This window comes from Bacillus rossius (assembly GCF_032445375.1).
Source record: "Bacillus rossius redtenbacheri isolate Brsri chromosome 9 unlocalized genomic scaffold, Brsri_v3 Brsri_v3_scf9_1, whole genome shotgun sequence".
Classification (NCBI taxonomy): domain Eukaryota; kingdom Metazoa; phylum Arthropoda; class Insecta; order Phasmatodea; family Bacillidae; genus Bacillus; species Bacillus rossius.
In genome coordinates, this window is record NW_026962012.1 from 11673395 (window position 1) to 11697604 (window position 24210).

General features: G+C 39.1%; 2 protein-coding genes across 2 annotated transcripts; one reads left to right on the top strand and one right to left on the bottom strand.

The window, feature by feature from the left end:
- Window positions 1-10706: 10706 nt before the first annotated feature.
- LOC134542711 (protein piccolo-like) lies at window positions 10707-23369 on the bottom strand. The gene is made up of 4 exons (XM_063387178.1): window positions 23306-23369; window positions 23078-23261; window positions 19643-19831; window positions 10707-11445 (listed from the first exon to the last, which is right to left on the bottom strand). Exons 1-4 carry the CDS (start codon window positions 23367-23369, stop codon window positions 10707-10709), a joined length of 1176 nt encoding a protein of 391 aa, XP_063243248.1.
- A 9-nt stretch (window positions 23370-23378) lies between these two features.
- Window positions 23379-23893, top strand: LOC134542712 (proteoglycan 4-like). Its single transcript, XM_063387179.1, has 2 exons — window positions 23379-23422; window positions 23506-23893. The coding sequence occupies exons 1-2, from the start codon at window positions 23379-23381 to the stop codon at window positions 23891-23893; spliced, it is 432 nt and encodes a 143-aa protein (XP_063243249.1).
- Window positions 23894-24210: the final 317 nt, after the last annotated feature.

Sequence of the window (24210 nt, forward strand, 5' to 3'; positions counted from 1 at the left end):
TTTCTTTGTTTTTCTTTGTTTGTTGACCATATTCCTGTGATGGAATATTATGTGGCGTTTATATCCTGTCGAAAACAGAAATTTTTTGCTTAATTTGTGTTTTTGTATTTTGGGTTTTTTGTAGTTTTTTTCTACAGATATACATGTGCTTAGCAATGGCGTATTTCCAAAAGCTCACATCAAGTAATGCACTCCCATTGCACAAATTTTTCAAAGATAATAATGCTATCCTAGATAACGTCTCTCGTTGGTCCGTGCCGCACACCGCTGTTCCCAGACACAGTCTCACCACGACGCCCGCTCTGTCTCACTCACACACCTGGTCGCCGGTAGCGCCACACCTGGACACTGCCTCCACCGGTCGGCCGAGGTGCTCGCTGAGCCAGCGAGATCCGGCTGTCCTCCGTCTGCCGCCTGGAAGCTCCCGAGGTCATATGTCACGTGGGTCAAAGGGCAGCTCTCAAGCTCAAAGCCTCAGAAATGTTCGTCCGTTCCTTGATATATTTTTTTCCCGACTAATTCCTTCCACGTAATTCTCTGTGCTGTCTATGAATTAACACATTTAGCATAGGCTGATTTTGGCCATTATTTATGTGTTTTTCTGTATTTATCTTTCTTGTGCTTTCTCTTTGACACGGCGTGTGGTGCGCGCAAGAACCTTGATAGATATAGCTCGTCGAGCTCTCGGCAGACCAACCGCCTCTAAGCTTCTTGTCGCAAGGTATTATTACGTATCTAATTAGGAGTCTAAGTTGTTAAAATATAATGAATTTTTATTTGGAACCAGATCTAATACATTAAATATATATATTTTTAACGTAAATATTATAATGTTAAAATTTAAATATAGGTATGATATTTATAAAATATGCATATAATTTGTGCAAGCAAATATAAATTAATAACCTGTTCAAAAAAAATATAAAGTCTTTTTACCTGAAGTTGTATTTATTTTAGTTATGATTAATTTAATCTCTGTGTGAGTTGCGGTAATGGCGATAACAGAAACTTCACCACACCCTGTGAGTATGCGGAAAATACAGATATTTAATTCCATGTAAACTCTCGTCGCTTCTGTCCGCTTGAAGTAAGGTAACACGTTCTGCGTTCATGCTTTCAGGCTTTAGCTAAAGAAACTCTCACTACTGCTCTGCAGGCTTAGCACGGGGGGCACCCAATGAGTTTTATTCGAAGAGTAGATTACCAGAAAACTTAACATCGGCAAATAAATAAGTTCTTTAAGATTCTCACAGTAATAATGCAGATGTTCTTCTAGACTAATCGTTCCTTTGTGGTTCCGCGACTTGTTTTGTTTGAAGATGTTTGTGCTTCAAGTTTCTCTGAAGGTGAGGTTTCGAGCCTTGAATAAGAACACTTCTTTTCTTCCCCCGTGAGCATGGACTTGGGCGAGGCGAAGTTCTCGCCAGTTAGCACACGTAGTTAACCGCAGGAATGCAAATGCCTGCGACTCGCTAAGTAAAGACGCGGTCTCCTGGCGCTCCGGCTAACAGGGTTGCCCCGGACTGGAGCGAAACTTTGCCCCGCCCCCTCCGGAAACTTGGGCCCGCCTAGTTTTCCCGAGTGCAGAACCCCAATCCCTCGCGCCATCTTCCTCCAACTCACTCGGGCAAAACACACCGTGTGCGAAGATCTCAGTGAACTCCAGCAGTATCATGCTGAGCACATTTACTGGACGCGTTGACTTTAAAAGGTTTAGGTTTTTTTCATTTAGGTTGTTGGCTGTTTGTGATCAGAAGTTTGTTTTGAAGGCAGACAACTTGCGGTAAATGTTTTGGTTTGAATTGCTAAGTGTGAAACACATGCTTATGGGAAAACTCTAGCCCTGTATCCAAACTTAAATCAGACATGCTAAACACAAAGCCATCCAGGTTGTTAATGGATGCTTCTGGGATTTTCAAAATCCTTATTCAAAATTGAAACGTTTGTTTAATGTTGAGTTTTATAGGGCTGCGGTGTTGAAAGTTATGGGTTTTAGCGAATACTGTACAACTAAATAATTAGTTCAGGAACAGCGAAATGTTACGGTTTAGCTAACCTGCTGGATCGGATTTATGGTTATTTTCTAGCTTTGATATACAAACGAAGAAGTTTTCTCTAACTTTTGTGGAATAGATAGGATCAAGAATGATTTTGGAATACAGAACACGCGTCAACAGTCAACCAAAACGTTTTAATAACATATTTTTTTTTGTATTCACCAAAGGAAAATAGCAAATAAGGGGGTATCAAACCTGTAGGGAAAAAAATGCAAATATAGTGTATTAAAAAAAGGCATTGAAAAGTTTTGAAAATAGCCGAAAACGCAGTAAACCTACATAATAGGTGATTCCAAGGGTTAGCTTATTATATCCTTAAATCCATTCGATAATATTCACCAAACTTGTCATTTGGCAATGTAATTTTATCCATTTCATAGGGCTGATAGATTTTACATTTGGCTGGCCAGATTTGTAACTCCCATATGGAAATATGTAGCAAATTTGGTTTGTAAATAATAAAGTTTTTTTTTTAAGTCTGAGTGATAACTTTGTATTATCATTGTTTTAACATGACATTAATTCCTAGTAGAGCCTCCTCATTAAAGGGGTTAAAACTAGAGACTAAAATTAGTAAATTCAATCTTATTTTAATTGAAATTCTTCAGAAAGAGACTTATTCTGTTTGTGAAAGTATTTTTAGTTGTTCTTAACTTACTTATTCAAATATACTATTGTTAAAGAGGCTTTTTTAAATTTTCTTTTGTGTAGCAACATTGGCATACGTCATGTTGTACAGTATACAATAATGGTACTTATTGAAGTACCCGATATAAGGGCAGGAATAAAAACTATAATATTTAATATTTATGTACACTTAAGGTAGAGGACGCCGTAAACAATATTTTTATTTTCCAGGAGAGCAAGTTTTAGAATCAATTCCACCTATATAGTGTTCTTTACCTCCGAACAAAACAGGATACAACTGTTTTCAACATTTACATTAAAATAACGCTGTTATATAAAGCAAAATTTACATCATGTACATGATGCCCACCTTATTTCATAAATCCTTGGACATGGCCTCTTAACTCCGGGGTACAGAAGAATACATATCTTGTCTTATAAATATTTATTTCAAACAAAGGTTGTTATTTTCCTTTGAAGAAGTTTTACTTAATATTGTAAAGTTGTAAAGTCAGTCATTTTAAGTAATCTTTTGCATGAGTATTCATGAAATGAAAATCCTTATATTTTTTGTGTGCCATGGCTCTGCAGTGTCACTGAAAACAGTAACTTCAGTAAGGCTTGAACAGCTCTTTCCCCAACAACACTTGAATGGTCAGATCACTTACACCTTCATCCAAAGGGCTCTTGGCTCGATCCCCGGTCAGTTAAAACACAAATATCTTAATAGTGTGAAACATGGTGGACGTTGCCGTGAGCAAGAAGAGTTTTTCAGGGTGCTCCCTTCCCCCCTTCCGTTCATTCAATGCTTCATTAACATCTGTTAAGGCTGCAGCAGAAGCTTCCAGGTCGTGAGCCGTGACTGCTGGTTCTGCTACACCAGTTCAAAGACTCAACACGAGATACTTATTTCACAAACATTAAAATTATTTACAAAAATATTTTTGAGCTTGTTCTCTGTTTTTGCAAAATTACTGTTCAAAGCTATTGTAAGATCAAATTCTATCACTGAAGTTCCTTTTTCTCTGCCTTAACAGGCCGTTGAGCTAAGCAACGAAGGTCATACTTATTCACAAGCGATAAGCAAGCAGTTTTCTTGAAAAATATATGTCAATGCTCGTATATTTATCACAGTCACAGGAAAGACAATAAAATACCGTTTTTAAAATGTATTTTCTTACGTTTATCTTTACGTTGAACGAGACAACGGTCCTAAAAACATTAGGAAGTACCTATATATTTTTCTGTAGGCGTTTGTGTGAAGTAATGTCTTCACAATCAAACGTCAAGTATTTGGGAAGCAGAAATAAGCAGAGACAGCGCTGTGAAGTACTGGGGAAAGATTGAACCCATGTGTTTTCGGTCGGTCGACGTTGTCAGGTCCTGTGGAATGGAAAATTCGTATTGCGAGCTGTGTTTCCGCAGGGGGCGAACGGGCGACGCAGCATTTCCCCGCAGAGGGTCGACACAAAAAAGTACATTGTGGCGGGAACGTGACCCTAAACTGATGCGATACTCCCCCTTGTCTCGGTGGAGGGAACCGGTACTCGTGTCGAACAGGACTGGCAGGACATTCGTATCCTGCGGCGCGGGCGTGCGCTGATTGGAGCCCGGAGGAGGCTCCCCGCGTCCTAGTCCAATCTGCAGGCCGCACTCCCCACCCCCCTCCCACCAGGACCAGGCTAGAGACCGCTGCGGTGCGGCGGGGAGATTTACCGCCACGCAGTATGTTGCTGCCGTCCAACCCCCGTCCCGTCGCTACTCGCCCTGGCGAGCACCCTCGTGTTCGCGAGTTGGGGAGTCAGTCGAATACTTGCCTGTTGTATGAAACTTTGAACCTGTTGTGGCGTTCAAGCATGCAAATGCACGCGTGCGCGGGGAAAAAAAAAGGGATATGTCAAAATTACTTAAATTAAGTTGTTAAACATTTAAAGTTCTTCCAAGTATGCAAGATCAGTAATTAATCATTCCAAAAGTTCAGTGCCATAGAATAACACACAAGGGTGCTAGACTTAACCCATTTGGACCAATTTGTAGAGCTTGTTCTCCTTTATTTCTTACCATAAAAAACCATATTTGCCAAAATTTGACTTATCCCCTTATTCCCGCGCACCCGCGATATGATAAAACGTGAAAAATAACTGGTTAGTAACAGTGGTGCCCCCAGACTTTGCGGATCCCTGGGTCGTTTCTTTTTTACCCTCAAGAGGCCATACTGCTTGGAGTCGAGACTTACCGAGGGGTCTGCGGGTATGCGATAATCCCCTACACAAAATGAACTAAAAAAAAAAAAAATGTTTTGAAGCCAACCAGTAACTTTAACACCGACGATGGTGTTGATAGAAGATTAAGATATTAAAATTGCAATAAATAAATAGATAATTAGAACAATTAATGATTTTTAAAGTTATTTAAATTTGGTTTAAATAAGATTACGTTATACAAAGAAATAGCTAATAATCCTCGGATTTTCTTGCACGATTTCACAGTATTTTTAAAAATCTTTCCATTAAAATAATTTATGTAATTAATTCCAAACTAAATAAATGGACTTACTAAATTGTCAGATTCATAAAATATTTTTTTCATAACATAACTATTTTAAGAATTATATTTTTGGAGTAGTTATGCGTAGGCCTCTTTCATATAATATATTAACTATCTGATTTTTAAACTTTTGTTTCAGAGTGTTCGAAAATATATTTGAACTTGCTGAAATTACACTTTTCATTTCATGTGGTGGAAAATTAAAAGAAAAAACTTCTTAAACTCGCACCTAAATAATTTTGACAAAGTCTATGCCATCGTTTACACTGAAATTTTCATTTAATATGGGTGGAGATAATCTTAGTATTATAAAATATTTTTACCTTATTGCAAATACCTCCCATTATTTAAGGATATTTAGGACGCATAGTATTTTACCCATTGTTTCTATTACTGCTAGTTATTTTGTTGATTCCCATGTCTCTAGTGTTATGATTTTTTTTTTCATTCTTTCATATTTGTTCACTTGTTTCACCCTGTATTTTTATTTGTAATTTACGTATGACAAAAAAAGCATTAATTAAACATGCATAAGAAAATTATGTAGTATAGTTTGACTTTCCACAGTCCCTTCCATTGTTTGAGCTGTGCCACGGCGCAGGTTTTTCTCGTTGAATTCAGAGCCCTGGATGCCCACAGATGTCTGTTTGCCAAACTTCATAAAAAAAATTGGTTGTCTGTAAAGTCGGTTTACGGACGATAGTTTAACGTGACAACGTCATAACAAAACATTGATGAAATGATTGCATACTTTTATGAATAAAATTGAATCATTTTTATTGAATTATCACTATTTCGTATGGATACAAAAAGGAGTGAAATGAAATCTACAATTTAATTGATAAATTTACTTTTATTTGCACTCATTAATTCAAATATGTTCATTACTTTAACCAACAGATTATTTTAACTATAACTTTTATACATGTTTGCTATTTAACTTCTTCCAATCTATGTTATTATGTTAAGGATAGGACAATGAAATGAAAAGTAGGAAACGAATGGGAGTGTTTCAAGGATGATGTGAAGGAAAATGGCTTACCCAACACCAAGATGCAGTCAAAAATAATATATTTGCGCCACGGACTCTGCAGCAATGCTAGGAGGAACGGGTTGGCAAAGAGCAATGAAGATGTTACATTGAAATGCATGAAAACAGAATTACGCCACGGACTCGGTCGCAATGCTAGGAGGTTCAGGTTAGCAAAGAGCAATATAAAATGAGTGTAACGGGACACAGCGAAACGCGGCAATGTGCGTAACGTGACACTTTTTCGTGCGTGCAGCCGGCGTTCGTCGATTTATTAGACATTGTCACGTCAAAATTTCTACCTTTTCGCCAGCACGCTTTTTGTACATTTTTGTTTAATTCTTAATCCGACACAGTCCATCAATGTTGACTGAGTTCTTTTAAACCAAAACACAAAATATCTGCATGTTTATTTACGACTTGAGGTTGGAGATTATAAAAGGCCTTTGTTACTCACGTGGCTTCAGGAATAATGCAGAGAGGCGTGTCTAAGTGGGAAGAAAGGAAAGGTATGGGAGAAAATTTATTGGTTAAGAAACAGAAGTTAATGTTATTAAGTGTACTGACAACTTGTAGTTTGTATCACACCGAAGGGGGAAAAGAAAACGAGGTTTTCTGTTTTCCTTTTCACCGCTTATGAAACTTCATCCCTGATTCTTGTTTCAGGTGGTCAGTTAGCTGTGCCCGTATTCTTCCTTGTCTTGGTTTTCTGTTGACCTGGCCTCCGATGATGTCTCACAGTAATCCGATTACTGTTAGGGCATTTCTCAATCATGTGGGCTATCTTCTTGGAAATACCTGCAGAAACTTTCTTTGCTCATAGACTCTTTTTTGGGAGTTCTTTCTTTGCCACCGGATCTCAACACTTAATTATTAATATACTCAATTCTCCCATGACAACACATTTTCAAATTGTTCGTGCGATTTATTTATTTTTTTCCTGAGAGTCTCTGTCTCTATGCCATTAACTGTAGCTCTCAATCTAAACTTTGTCAAATTCACCCGCTAACAGGATCTCTCGTCGCGTTACACTTAGCAGAACACTTTCGATTTTGATCCAAATATGCAAATTTGTGTAATGTATATTGTAATTTTTTCCTTTTCATGATATTACCAAAGGCCTCGAATACATTTTCAGGATTGAAAACTTGTCAGTGGACTCGTTGCTGTCAGTTGTTTTAAGGAGGAATAAGGACTACAAAACGCGATTTTGGTTTCAAATTTTTAGCCATAGAAAATTTCCAACATTTGATACAAACCAAATTTCACTTCGGTAAAGTTTTATTTACTAACTAATGGAATGCTTAGGTTAATAGTGCCTAACTACCACAGATATTTTACGTTTGAGCTCATTGGTGTTTATTACTAAACTGAATTATGGAAATACCTACAATAAAAATTACTGTCAATAGACAATATGCTTTAGGCTTTGTAAATATTACTTTAATGCGAGATCATTGCCTTAACGAAGAAAATGTCTCAATAAATCACACAACAAATTGGTGTCCTAAAACTGTTAAAATCAATATGGTATCTTTTGGTTTCCAAACTTCCACTGTGTTGTGTGAGCCGGGTGATTATTGCTCTGCCTTAATATGCCAGCCACTGCGCCAGTCACACACACCAAGTCCTCTTTATAGCCTCTAACGTCATGTGCCCTTCTAGCAGTAATACTCTCTTTCACTCGCCTACTCGCACTCGCTCGACGAGTAAACAAAACACAGTCGTCGGCGAGTATTTATATACCTTCGTGGCTACTTACCCAAAGGTCGTAAATCAGTGGAGTTTTTTTTTCTTCGCGATTTATTCGCTCAGCGAGTACTCACTCGCTCTGTGAGTGGCATCGACGAGTAACTAAACCAGTTACCTTTTCTGCGGCTTACTCCTGCTGGCACCTCGGTGCTGAACGGGCTTAGTGCAAACGCACTTGAAAAGTTTAAGTCCAACTTATTCTGAGGCTAAGTCCAATGTGCAGGTCGTTGTGATGTCGGACAGAGCGAGGTTGCTAGATGACATGGTGACGGGCAGAGTGACGTTGCTAGATGACATGGTGACGGGCAGAGTGACGTTGCTAGATGACATGGTGACGGGCAGAGTGACGTTGCTAGATGACATGGTGACGGGCAGAGTGACGTTGCTAGATGACATGGTGACGGGCAGAGTGACGTTGCTAGATGACATGGTGACGGGCAGAGTGACGTTGCTAGATGACATGGTGACGGGCAGAGTGACGTTGCTAGATGACATGGTGACGGGCAGAGTGACGTTGCTAGATGACATGGTGACGGGCAGAGTGACGTTGCTAGATGACATGGTGACGGGCAGAGTGACGTTGCTAGATGACATGGTGACGGGCAGAGTGACGTTGCTAGATGACATGGTGACGGGCAGAGTGACGTTGCTAGATGACATGGTGACGGGCAGAGTGACGTTGCTAGATGACATGGTGACGGGCAGAGTGACGTTGCTAGATGACATGGTGACGGGCAGAGTGACGTTGCTAGATGACATGGTGACGGGCAGAGTGACGTTGCTAGATGACATGGTGACGGGCAGAGTGACGTTGCTAGATGACATGGTGACGGGCAGAGTGACGTTGCTAGATGACATGGTGACGGGCAGAGTGACGTTGCTAGATGACATGGTGACTGGCAGAGTGACGTTGCTAGATGACATGGTGACGGGCAGAGTGACGTTGCTAGATGACATGGTGACGGGCAGAGTGACGTTGCTAGATGACATGGTGACGGGCAGAGTGACGTTGCTAGATGACATGGTGACGGGCAGAGTGACGTTGCTAGATGACATGGTGACGGGCAGAGTGACGTTGCTAGATGACATGGTGACGGGCAGAGTGACGTTGCTAGATGACATGGTGACGGGCAGAGTGACGTTGCTAGATGACATGGTGACGGGCAGCATGTCGGACAGGACACGTAGTCAGTGGTGAGAGCTTCCTCCTCAGCTCTCCGAAGACTCTGAAGACCTCAGGCCAAAACTCACCCTTATATACTCCCTCTGCAGGTGTCGACTTCGTGGGAGAACCTTCCAGAAACACGGAGTCACGTCCCCGCCTCCAGGGATGGTAGGAGGGGGGGGAGGGGGTGGTCAGGTGACAAGTCACGTGGTTCCTTCTTCTCGCCCGCGCCTCGGGTGCTGCTTGGAGTCGCTGTGCTGGAAGCATGCCTGAGGGTTAGGCAACCAGAAGTGCCTCGCTGTCCTGCCGGGGGGTGTCACTTCCAGGGGCTAACTCACAAAACATCGGTAGAATCGGTATTACGTTGCGGGCGGAAAACCAACCGTAACAAACGTTTGATTAGTAGAGTAGAATTTAAAAATATAATTGTAAAAAATGAATTTTATTCTTTCCACGAAAGCTGGATTTTTATCGCAAAACATTAATTTGACGTGATTTTTAATAATTAAATTTTAAATAAATATGTTTAAGTTAAAATAATATTTTTTGTATCGACCAAGGATCGAGCAAAGAACTGAAATCGATAACCAATTATTATATAAATAGGTTTTTCTGATAATTTTTATACATTTTGCGAATTTCCATTTTAATACTTAGAGATTTTCAATCTGGCGGTCAAAATAGCTGAAAAAATGATGGATGATACGACAGCTTCCGATCTGGTGATTCACACTAGTACACTGAAGTTAGTAAAAAAAAACAGTATGGCGGCAGCGAACTCTAACAGACAATGACGCCATGACGTCATGATTTTTTTTCGTGTGTTTGTATCTCATCTGTGTGTTGATATCTATTATGTACAAATATTGTTATTTAAAGGTATGGTTATTTACCGAAGATAAATGTTTACACATCACTGGCGAATACTCAAAGAATCGCTCACATTTTTATATGAATTAGTCACAAAATAAATTACTTACGAGCAAAGTCTGAGGAGAATATTGGATCCCACGTGACTCGCTAGAGGAAGTACGAGGTAACTACGGAACAACAGGATTCTGGGGGTGGGTGCGGTTATCGACAACGTATCTACGTCTCATTTCCAAAACAAATAAAATACCTTACGGAATTTGCAAGATATTCATGAGGAACAAAGATAAAACTATTTGGCCCAAAATGAAATAACATCGCTGCCAGTAAAGTCACTTAGGCGCTAAAAACCAAAAGTGTGCAATTCGAGTCTTATATGCATTAGCAAAGACTTTTTTTTTTCGTAACCAGCCATAGACGTTTATTCATCAATCCTGACGGAGCACTTGTTATCACTGGCGTAATTAAGATTTCATTGTCTGCAAGAACGGACAAATAAACTTCTGGCGTGATTAAGCTGGCATTTTGTCCAGGAAGATTTCTTTTCTTTTTTTTTATTGCGAGAAGTTTCCCTCGCGCTGTGAAGGAACAAAGCGTCCTTGAAGTCCCGCCCCGGCGTGTGGTCGCGGACGTAGTTGTCTCGTGATGACGTCATCAATCACGCGCGCGACACAAAGGCCGCCGCCGTCTCCCTTTGTGCCGTGCCGGCTCGCCGGATCTGCGGCGAGCCCTTTTTGTCCCGTCCTGACTCGTCCTGGCTCGTCCTGACTCGTCCTGACTCGTCCTGACTCGTCCTGACTCGTCCTGGCTCGTCCTGACTCGTCCTGGCTCGTCCTGGCTCGTCCTGACTCGTCCTGGCTCGTCCTGGCTCGTCCTGGCTCGTCCTGGCTCGTCCTGGCTCGTCCTGGCTCGCCCTGACTCGTCCTGGCTCGTCCTGGCTCGTCCTGGCTCGTCCTGGCTCGTCCTGGCTCGTCCTGGCTCGTCCTGGCTCGTCCTGGCTCGTCATGGTTCGTCCTGGCTCGTCCTGGCTCGTCCTGGCTCGTCCTGACTCGTCCTGGCTCGTCCTGGCTCGTCCTGGCTCGTCCTGGCTCGTCCTGGCTCGTCCTGGCTCGTCCTGGCTCGTCCTGGCTCGTCCTGGCTCGTCCTGGCTCGTCCTGGCTCGTCCTGACTCGTCCTGGCTCGTCCTGGCTCGTCCTGGCTCGTCCTGGCTCGTCCTGGCTCGTCCTGGCTCGTCCTGGCTCGTCCTGACTCGTCCTGGCTCGTCCTGGCTCGTCCTGGCTCGTCCTGGCTCGTCCTGACTCGTCCTGGCTCGTCCTGGCTCGTCCTGGCTCGTCCTGGCTCGTCCTGGCTCGTCCTGGCTCGTCCTGGCTCGTCCTTCTCCCGCGTGGCGGAGGTTCCTTCCTCACCGCCGCGGCGCTAGTGTCGCGTGTCGCCCGGCGCCCGGGCAAATACACATAGTTCTTCCGTGGAAAAGAGGGGGGTGGGGGGGGAGAGTGGGATCTTGAAAGAAACTAATTCCGATAAAATAAAAAAAGTTGAACAATTTTATTTAAAACTCATTGAGGGTATTGTACGGCGTCTTCTTGACCCTTAACGGTTCCATTGGCAAGGTAGGATACGATTATGTCGCCTGGTAATTTTTATACTTTAGTTGTCGTTGGTAGCGTCAACGCTTATATTCCTGGCAGGTAAATTAGACCTCTCATATAACCATTTATCATGTTTTTCGTGGATATTGGCGACTTTAGAAATAGGTTCTTCAGTGTTGGTCACGATCTCACCAAGGTCTTTATCATTAGCATTTTTTTTTCTGATTCAGGTACTCTCCCGTCACTAATCCAAAGGAGCTTTAATGGGAAATCCGTGCTTCCTCCACCCAAGTGACTCCTCATTTTGGTATTCAGCTTCAATGATTCAACAGGTTTCCACAATGGGGAAGATTTTGAGCAAGATTTAATAATATTTGCTCTATTTCCCCTAACTATTACAGGCAATTTTTTTTCTGAAATTACCAGAAAACATCAAACTAATTCCACCCATAGCTTTATTTGAGCTTCTTATGTCTTTGAGAGTGTATCTAAGGTCTCCACGTGAGCTCTATTAGTCATAGTGCACTCACCCCATATTATTAGGCTTGCATCTTGCAAGACCTTGCCCAATGAGCCATTTTTACGAATATAGCACAAACTGTCTCTTTCAAGTTGTTTTGCAAGGGGTAGTTTCAAAGTGAAATGAGCCGTCCTTCCTCCTGTCGATAGTGTGGCAGCAATACCTGAAGACGCAACGGTTATGGCTATTTTTACGTGTGACCTAACTTTCGCCAATATTAAATTGGTCCTCAAAAAAATGTAGCCAGTACTACCTGAAACAACTAAAAAAAAAATGTTTTGCCTTCGTCAGCGAAAACGCTCTTTAAAACATAATTATAAGCGAAAAGTTGATTATTTACTAACTTGGGTTCATACTTGGAAATATATTTATTTAATTCATTTAAATCCTATGGTCTCCACAAAACTTCTTCTAGGCGGTCCATATTATTAGTGTTATCTCAAAATGGTGCCGAGAGTTTGAAATCTGTAAGAATTTTTTCGCATATCTCATAAATTTTATCCTCTATCAATGTAAGCCCTTCACTGTATATTTTATCATTGTATTTCACTAGCGGGTCATGGTCTTTGTTTCCAACTCTATTTAATAGGTTTTCACACGAATTATTACAATTTTTTTCCTTGATTTGGCTGCCTCTGAAGGATGGCAAAATATTAGAATGATAACAAATAACTCTCTAAGTTTTGTTGCTGAGTCAGAAATAGCTGCATATGAAAGAGTATTTTCCCAATGTTCATCTCATTCTAATAATCCTAATCCTTAGCAAGCTCTTTGATATGTTGCCAAAATATTGCCATTACTATTCTTAAGTAAAAACATGCTGTTTGGTTTGGATGAACATTATAACCATGGCTTAAAGCTGCGTCTTTCTTTTACACCACGGTAACCATCAACATCTTGGCCACGTTTTATTATAGAAAATGTATTTATTTTCCAGGTGAATTATTGGGGCACTTCATAGTATACCAAAGTTTTAGGAAATTCGTCGTTCCTACAGAGCTCGAAAAATTCTTTAAGAGTCAATGCAGAAATATTATTTACACGATATTGAAGGTTTTTATCATTAAAATAAATTATTTGTCCATTTTGCAACTGAACCGGTAAATGAACGACTGCTGGGAAGTTTTCATGAATATGAAATTAGTAAATTCTCCAAATAGCTTCAGAAGTGCTAATATAGCGACCATTAAGATATTTTTTCTACCTCATCGTTATTATTGTGCCAAGTGAATGTGGCTTGATCAGAACCTTTATAAGCTCTGACTGACTGGCAAAATTTCACGTTAATGTGTGCGTTGAAAATTTGTAATAAAACTGGATTATAAAGGACAACCCATCTATTGTCTATATTCATTTAAATTTTTTCACATGCAATGCACCTATATTTCCCCCTCTACCCGGAGCTCTTTGTCTATAGGTTAAGCAACCATCATCATCAGTTTATGTCTCAGATATAAATGTCCTCGGGTATTTTTGGAACACATGTTTACTTTCATACAAGGTGATGTTGGGTTGTTTGGTCCACAAGAGCCATGGATCATGTTTTTCATTACAATGTTATAACTTTCAGGAAATAACTCAATTTTAATTTATGGCCATTCTGTATTACAGGTGGAGGTGGTAAAAACATCTGGTCTCCCAAAGTTTCTAATATATGCCATAGCGTCTTGGCTGTTTTTATTCATATATCGTGGTGATCCTGTAAATGAAGAAGGCGATATAACATACTGACCTGTATTATAAGCATTAACATTTTGATAATTTACAACAGCGTCTCGTAGATGTATATAATAATCAGCTCTGAATTTTTTTTATTCCTTCTTATAAGTCATGCCGTTCTGTTATATTTTTTGCTGCAATATCGACACAATATTGATTAAACAATCTTCTGAAATAACGTAAACTGTTCATATCATTTGTTCTTACCATAGGCCAGAAAGCAAACATGATAATGTCTTAGGTCGTAAAGCACCGTTTCGTTGTTGAATGTTGGTGCAGTACCCATCATCTCCTCGTGGGAAGAGCAGAGGATACTGTAGTGGGTCACACGATCTATGTAACTCAGAAACTCTTTGACGACGACCATCTTTAGTATTTAACACAATATATCTCGAACCTTCATCTTCATCTGCCAAAAGAATAGCTACTTCGTCTACAGTTAGCGCAGTATACCTACCACAGTGCTTGTTGGGAGGTTTTAGATCAGCGTAGTTAATTAGTTATCGGTCGTGCGCTGATTTGTTTTCAAGTTATATTTGAAAATTTTAATATAACTATTATGATTGTGATGATAGTTTTGCAAGTGGTAAATAATTCAATTTGTAGACTCGGGTTTAAATTTTAACGCAAATATAGCTGATCAGCTTGGATAACAAAATATATTTGCCAAAATTCGGGTTGCGCAATTTGAGCAGGAAAGAAAATTTTCCTTTCAAGTGGTCAATTTATCCGTGTATCTTGAATGTTAGAATAAAATTACCAGCGTAAATTTCTATGGTACCAAATAAAGTCATTTGTAAATAGAGTGTAAAACTATCTTGTATGACTTGAAAAATGTTTTGAGCCTGAATGTATACACAATAATAATACTTTCAAAACTGGTGTTGGTTCCGGTATTTTAGGGATATTTACTTTGCCGCTGCTGCAACATAAAACGGGCCCTTCAGTTTTCCATTTGCATGCTTTGCAATTGTTGCAAATGTTATTCCTTCTGCCAATGTCAACATCGTTTATCTCGGAATAATCTACATTAAAGTCATAAAAAATGCCAAATTAAATAATTATGTTTGGCTACGTGCTCTAAACACATTTGACCTCACTCGTTGTTGGGTTAAACGCTGTGAACGTTCAACGCTTAATTCTCGAGCACAATTTGCGGAAGTTCGTACATTCTGTTTAATATAACGATGAGAACGTTTAGCACTCGATTACCTAAACCGGTTTTGTTCGGTATATTACTTTGACTGTCCAACGTATTCATACGCTTATCTTCCGTTTCATTTTCACCCAAAAGTCTCAGACACTTTGATGTTGCAGACTGCCGAGAGGCTAAAATTTTCTTCAAGGCATTTTGAATTAAACATAATAAAAAAATTAAAATTATCAACTATTACTTGTAATTAAAGAACTTTATTCTTGGCAGATGAATATTAAAGTTTTCAACACAATCAAACAATAGGAACGTTCAGCACTGATAACCTAGTCATCGTCCATCTTCCGTTACATTTTTTAGGTAAATGTCTCAAACTTTTTGATAAACTAAACAAAAATATCAGATATTTATTTTACTTTAAGAACTGTTTTCTGGCAGATGAACATTAAAATTTAATACAATTTGAAAAAGAAAAATAGAAGATAGCAGTATCAGCTTTCTTTGTTATGAAATTTATTTATAGTAATATATCTATGGAATGCCAGTATTGTTTACCACCTCCCACCGCATCGCATCGTCCCCCGCGCTATTACGTCGATTCGGCTTAGCGTTCTTTCTGACTTTTTTGTTTGGTTACTAAGGGTCGTAGCGTGATCTCAAATAGCACATAACCTTCCTCAATATTTGGGCTAACAAAATCAATTAAAAATTTATTTGTAATCCGACTGGTAGTTCCAGAGATTAGTACGTTAAAACAAACAAAATCGTCACTTTTTTTATTAGTATAGTATAGGCCCGAGTTACCCACGCACCGCAACAAAACCTCACAGAGCCGTTAATGATAACGTAAGGTAGAATTATGTCGACCATAACCATGATCGCTTTTAAAATGCAGAGATCTTGATGTTAAAAATTGATGTTAGATATTTGATTACAGTTTATTTATATGTAAACTTGTTCATAATTATATTTAAACTTAATAGCTAAACGTCAGTTTTTAAAATTAATTACAAGTCATCTACACGTGAAATGTTTCGTCGACTGTTTATAAAGTGAAGTGAATAGTTAATATGGTTTTCATTGCTTATTACAACAACAATTTCGGCAATAAAGGTTAATTATTCTTGCATTTTGTATGTTGTCTGTAAAGTTGGTTTACGGACGATAGTTTAACGTGGCAACGTCATTACAAAACATTGATGAAATGATTGCATACTTTTATGAATAAAATTGAATCATTTTTATTGAATTATCACTATTTGGTATGGATACAAAGAAGTTAAATGGAATCTACAATTTAATTGATAAATTTACTTTTATTTGCACTCATTAATTCAAATATGTTTATTACTTTAACGAAGAGATTATTTTAACTATAACTTTTATACATGTTTGTTATTTAACTTCTTCCAATCTGTGTTATTCTGTTAAGGATAGGACGATGATAGGAAAAGAAGGAAACGAATGGGAGTGTTTCAAGTTTAATGTGCCTCGAAAAAGTCAAATCGATGGTTGTTCCAATCGAGTGGAAGAGAGATAGATGCGGTGCAAGCGTACAATGAGCGTAACGGGACAAAGCGTAACGGGAAAATATTCGTATAGGGGCAATGAGTCATCCTTTTTCGTGCGTGCAGCCGGCGTTCATCGATTTATTAGACGTCTCGTCAAAACGAAAAGATATGGTCATCCAGTACTCTTCAGAGATGCCTAACATCTTAACATGTTAACAATCAAAATAAAGTGTTCGCAGGCTTTCACGGCCATTTTCTGAAGTAGCTTGGCTTCTGGGTAGTATCCGCGTCCTTGGCGAATAATTCACCGACGTTTCGGTCCGCCATAATCGGGTAACTGCTCCCTGATGATGGCGACTGCAATGTCGACCGAAACGTCGGTGAATTATTCACCAAAAACGCGACTACAACCCAGAAGCCAAGCTAATTCATAAAAATAATGTGTTTTGATGTTTGTAAATAAACTTTTAATAGAAAACTTGCCATGAAATTTAAAGAAGGGTTCTTTAAAAAATTGCCGAGTTTGTTTTCAAAAACCCATCTTGAACCCGAATCACTCGTTTTTTCGCACCCGTCACTAGAATTCGTAGTGAATCAATCAAAATATTCAGACCAAAATTTAAACTTTATATCTTAAAAAACGGAAACGTTTTAAAAAAATTCGAAACACCGGCTTTTCACCCGATTTTCCACAAGGAATTTTATGTAAAATGTTGCACATTTTTTTTTTATAATTCATTAAACGTTTAATATTTTTAATCTTTTCTTTTGCTCTGTGAACTTTGGTTCGTACCATCCGCCATAGATGGCACCACTGTGGTTACACATTTCCGTTCCGTGCAACGTCCGTTCCATTCACGAAATTTCTCCTACACCGAGAGTTAAGATGTTAAACATAAAAAAATACATTTCAACAAAATCTCCAAAACAATCATCAAAGTTAAATACTTGTGTAACAATACACGTATTGCATATGAAAGTTCACTTGTCCCTTTAATTAAGATAACATTTAAGATGTTAAAATATGTTATGAAACAGTAGAAAATTTATTTTTTGTTGAATACATGTTATTTGAAATTTAAACAACTTTTGATCTTTACCGGCCAGATCAAAAGATTTATGAAAGAAGTTTTAATAAAATAATCATATAAATCTAATTAAATGTCTTGGCAGTTTATTAAAATTTTGAACTGTTTTAAGTGGAAAAAAATTGTGAGAGTGTAATTATTTGGAAAATTTTCTCATCTGTCACCTGTTTAATGAAACGTTAATGGTTAATGTTTTTGGTCCCAAAACAATACAGCTTTTTTTTTGCAAGAGTTCCATTGCCCGCGTCACAAAGGTTGCAGTCATCACTTTTTTTACTGGTCATACTGCTTTACAGATTTTGATTTTGTGTATTGGCATTTAGGAGATGAAAATTCATTTGTGTTTCATCTAAACTTTATTAAATTTTGTAGTGCATTTAATTTAAAATGTAATTAAGATAATTCCAATATTTAAAGATAAACTTATGTTTTCGCAGAAGTTTCGTGACAAATATTTTTTAATTGTACAAAAGACAAAATCAGCCTTGCTGCTTTTTTTTATTTACTTGAATCATCAGTGTTTTTTCAAGATTAAAAAAAATCCGAAATGTTGCAATTTTTTTTAACAGTAGCTTGTGAATGTATTTGCAACATGCTTTATTAAAACAAATCTTTTTTTATTCAAGACCTTTTAAAGGAGACAGGCATACAATCCATTCGCTCCAATGTCTTGAAAGGTGTGTTTTAACAATATTTTGTTTATTTTTTGTGTATAATGATAAATTAATATAAACATCCATGAAATATAATGTTCTAGACTATGTGTTTTCCTCATCATTCGTTGACAATAGAATAAGTCAGCGAAAAATATTTGATCATGGTATAAAGTGTTGTGAGTTTTCACTCAAGTCATTACGTGTTTGAAATAAGAAATAACAACGATGATAAAAACTGTAACAATGTTTTAAGTAAACAATTTTGTAAATACATCGCAAAATATATTGCAGAACTAATAACGACAAAATCTCATATATCATTTAAAGCTAATAATATAATTTACGTTTTAAAATTACTTATATTCAATCAGATGTTTTATTAATGCAAAAATTTTATAATTATATATATTTATATATAACATTTTTGTACTGGTATCTTTCAAATCCGATTTCTGACATTGTAGAGTCCTGTTTACAAGAATATGTGAATAGATAACATCACTAAAAGTTATTATTATCACTCAGTATTACTATGTTCATAGTGATGTAATGATAATTAAAAGTAATATAATTTATCTCAAAATATATATGTGTCTTAGTAATTAAATGGATAGCCATTTTTACGTTCTTGTGCTATAATATTTATTTTTTCTTATTATTGCACTACAAAGAAGTTATTAAGAATTAATATTAACTTTCTTCTTCTAGTTCCGTGTTTCATTCAGTTTCGTTTACTGAAATGTCTTTAAATATTATATAATTTAAAAAAAATATATATATAACGTCAAATAAAGTTGTATGTATGTGGAACAGCTTCGTACATAAAAATAAAATCATTATCACCCTTAGAACGTAAAAAAAAGGGGGTTATCGAATTATTTAACCGACTTGAATTGAAACTTTGAAGTGGAGCTGCAGTGAAGTGAATGACGGGAGGAGACGGTAAAGCTCCGAGGAAACTCGCCGCCCAAAGCCACGCTCGCCGCCTCTCTCACGTGCAGCGCTCTGACCGCTGCCTCTGAGTGCTCGGCAATAGAGCAGAGTTCACGAAGAACTACCGCGCGCGCTCCGGGTCGGAAGTCCGAAAATTTCGGAACTAACTTTTTCCGAAGATAGAGAGAGAGAAAAAGAAATACCAGATGCTGTCTGAAGGCGATTGCCGCGCTGCAAAGCTCCAGCCAGGAGAAAAAAAAATCCGTAATTGGAGAGCTGAAGACGCGCCGTTGTGCGTCCGGCGGGAGGAACGGTCTGGACGAGGGGCGGGAGGGGGGAACGCCAAGACTGGAGGCAGGGAGAGTCCTAGGAAACAACAGGGAGGGCCTGATCCAGGATTACCGGGAAACGGAAATCAACTTAACCGCGCGCGGAGATCGCCGATCTGGAGGAGGCCCTCCGAGAGGTCAGAGGTCACCGGGGGCCGACCCCTGACCCGCCGCGGCTGACCTCCCCACGCCTGTCTGTCAGTGACCGGCGCCCTCTGACCCGTCAGTGGAGGCCAGTGGCTCAGCGAAGAATCGGGTCTCGGAGGGGCCCAACCAGAACGAAACCTTTAATTTTACACAACTATGAAAGTAAAAACACAAATGGGGTTCTATTTTATGACCAATCTGGAAAGACTGGAAAGAAAAGTTAAAAAAATATTATAGGTATTAATAAAATTTAATTTAATCATGTATGTAAAACGTAGAAGATAAAGTTTCTAATAAATACCACAGATAATTTTTAAAAAGTTTAAAAATCACTTGCGACACGAGAGAAAGTGGAATACGAAAAGCAGACTAGAAACTTATTGCATCGACTTCGATACATATGTCGGATTGAAACCACGGAATAAAACATTTATATATTTGAATTTTCCACAGTACTGAATGAAAGTGTGATCCAACAGTTTTTGGCTCCAACAGTCTTTTGGCACCAAAAGTTATTGAGTAAAAAGGTCCTTTGACTCCAACAGTCATTTGCTCCATCAGTATTTGGTTCCGACAGTCTTTCGCTCGAACTGTCTTTGGCTCCAAAAAGTCAATGGCTCCAAAATTATTTGTCTCCAAAAAAGCTTTTGGCTTAAACAGTCATTGGCTCCAACAGTTATTAGCTCCAACGGTATTTGGCTCCAGCTGTCTTAGGCATAGCTGCTTTTTGGCTACGATACTAGGAGTCTACGAAGCTACGAGACTACAGGACTACAAGACTACAACTGGGTACAGGCTACAAGTCTACTAGTTTACAAGTCTACGATGCTACGAGGCTACGCGGCTATAAGTCTACAAGTCTAAGTGACTACAAGTCTACGAGGCTACGAGATTACATGGATACAAGTTTACGAGGTCACAAGTCTACGAGGCCAAGAGACTTCATGGCTCTAACTGTCTTTGACTCCATTCAGCTGCGAGAGTTAATTTATCTCACGCAAAAGAACATTTTTTGAAAGTGGTCGCGATTCTAGCCAACAGTTGTAGCCACATGTTGTGTTGAGTTAAAAATTATTAATTTTTATGTGGGATGCGGGATGCTCACTGACGGTCACAAGAGAAGGGAGGCTTCTCTAGACACCAAGGAGAAGGAAGTTCGTCTTGCATGATAGTGTTTCTCAGCTGTCGCTATGCACATTATTTGACTGATTAATGTATTTTTGTTTAAATTACACCTGATTTAAATATTGTACGTCTTGATTTAGTAAAACGAATTCAGAAATTTATACAAAACTCTGAATAAAATAGCATGACTCATTAAGTAAAAAAAAATCATCCAGAGAATGATTTCTCAGAAATAACCATAAACACTCCGAGAATATCAGCAGTAGTCTCACCAGGAATAACCAGGAGCACACGGAGAAAAATTAAACAGAAACGTCACCATGAATGACCAGACGACTTTGGGGAAACAACCAAATATTGACAGGAATAATCAGGAGCACATTGAGGAAACCAAAAAATAATAACAGAAATAATCAAGAAGCAAAAAAAATAATAAAAAAAATGAAAAATGTACAAAAACAACTCCATTGTTGAGCAAGGATTGAGATATAGCACAAGCCAAATATTGTGTATTTTTTCATTTTTCTATTATTATTATATTTTGATTTTGATTTTAAGATGATAGGCAGTATTTTAATAACACATAATGTAAAAAATCAAGCCCATTAGTGGTTTTTATTATGTTTTATAGGCTTCTTAGCATTTATCGGAGCCGTTGTATGAACCTCTCACTCTTCAAATCTAATTATTCGATAGGAAACGTAGCTTGCTCAGGTAGCAAATTATAGCGGCGGGTGCGGAAACTACGCGTGATTCGAATCAAGACATGAAGTTGTAAACTCAATTGTGTTTATTTATCACGCTAGGCATTATTTTTAAGAATTTTACGTTACATTTCGTGCCCGAATGACATATTATAAGCTTATTTGCAATATGGGAATACCTGAATTTCTCGTAACCGAGGTTAGATGTTACATATGTAACATATCTCTGGCAAGTACTAAAATACTTTTTCTTTTCTTTTTTAATTTTGCAATGGAGTTTACATCCCTTACTCTTAACCATCCATGTAAAAACCAAATTGGTTAACTTATCTTAAACTTACAGCAATTTTTTTTAGCCGTTGTGATGCATTTTCGGAACGAAGTATTTATCTGTTTAGTATATAATTCAATGGACTCTAACAACCGTATAAAATCAAATTGCTAAATATGAAATTAGTGGTAGCATTTCATTCCTTAACTTAATCTGGAAGAAGGGTGGAAAATTCTCTTTTTTTTTTTCGCTTTGACGGCATTTGATGCACTCTTGACACCCCAACTGGTTCTATTCTCATTCTTTTCATCAAAAAGTATGATAATTTTTTATATTATAGTTGAGAAGGGTGTTTTGACTATAATTTATAGGTACCATTGATTAGTGGATCGACTAGGATTGCTTGATCAGGGGAGGGGTAGCAGAGCATGGTTTGCCTCGACCACGGCAGCATCATGTATAATGTGAATCAGCCTTGTTCGATCCAGTCCCGGAATAAGACTCGCCCAGAACGGCCCAGCGCTTCTATTGTGAACTGGGCTTTAAGCTTCAGTATGCTAATCATCCCTCGTGAGGATTTTGGCATGAACGATAAAAACCTTTGCTTTTACGTTTACGTTAGTCAGCTAATCAGGAGGTGGTCCATGGACTGAACATTAATCATACATAAAAAAATATCCAACTAATCCATGCTTTACCCCTGACTCTAAACATGATAGGTATATGAAACAAAAGTTATTGTAAATGGCTATTTCATGCACCTGAGAAATGTATTGTGACTGTTAATTTATAAAAAATGTTTGGAATCAATCACATATTTTGCTTTCAATGGTAAGATCGAAGCAACAGTCTGAAATTGCACGAGCGAAGCCGCGGGTATTAATCTAGTTTTGTAATTAAACATTAAAATGTTTCTACCTTCTTTAAATGATTCATACAATGGGGAATTTTGATGTAATTAAATTTTTTGTACATACGCCATCGCACTGCTAGCACTGCAATGTGCGTATGTCCAGAAAATTGTACTAACTCATGATTCTGTTTCACATTACATAACATTTTATTTTATTTGGGACAATATTAAATCATTTAGTTGACCACCAATCTCAACATACATCCTTTTAAAAAAATATATGTCTATTATGAGCTACGTACTCACGTAGCTGGATCTGTACCGTGCAGCTACTAAGGTGTGGTTATGTATTACAGATATGTGGTATTACATCTGAAATAACAATACGGTGGTTAATACAAATGAACAGTTAGGAAATCCAGACTAGAGACCGATGAGCCGTGATCTCCGGGCGGTGCGTGCAGCTGGCCCGGGAGGGACAGCTGCCGGGACAGCTAGCTGCAGGCTGGAGTGTTCCCGGCTGAGCGCCGGATGAGCCGAGCTGCTTCCTTTCTTTGCTTCCTCCTTCTTTCATCCCACTGCATTCTCTCCCGCCTTCCTCTCCGCCCGGGAGGTCTGCAGGTAATGAGGGCTCAGCTCATGCCCTGAGGGCAACCGACCTTCCAGATCCTCGTCCGACAACCTCCAGAGCGGAGCAGCGTTGTCTCGCTCATCACGCGACATCCTCTGATCATGCGGGGTTTCTGCGTCGGAAGAGGTTCAGAGCCGGCTGCTGCGTAGTGAAGCATGTTCGTGGCCAACTTTGCTGGCGCCTGACACCTTGAGATCCGCTCAGCCAGACACCACGTGACCCGCTCAGACTGACATCACGTGACCCGCTCAGCCTGACACCACGTGACCCGCTCAGCCTGACACCACGTGACCCGCTCAGCCTGACACCATGTAACTTCCTCAGCCTGAAATCATGTGACCCACTCAGCCTGCTATCACATGACCCGCTCAGCCTGACACCACGTAACCCGCTCAGCCTGACACCACGTGACCCGCTCAGCCTGACACCACTTGACCCGCTCAGCCTGACACTGCGTGACCCGCTCAGCCTGACACCACGTGACCCGCACAGCCTGACACCGCATCACCCGCTCTGCCTGACACCACGTGACCCACTCAGCCTGACACTGTGTGACCTGCTCAGCCTGACACCACGTGACCTGCTCAGCCTGACATCACGTGACCCGCTAGCTTGAGCCTCCAGCGACAAGGTTGCATCTTGGAGAAAAGGACGGAAATTTTATATTTTGAACGTGCCTGCAGTGACATGCCGCTATGGATCTCAACATCTAGTCGTATGCAGGTAGAACTACATTTATAGAATACACGTTTTCATACTTAAGGTTTAAATGTTACAATTTACATTATCACATGTCGTTTACCACAGTAAGAGCTCATGTGTGTTTTTGTACGATAAACTCTATATTGTCTCGTTGACTTGCAAATTGAAACTGTCTTGAAACGCCCTCAAACGTCTTACTTTGGGTTTCATCATCTTAAAATACGCCAACAC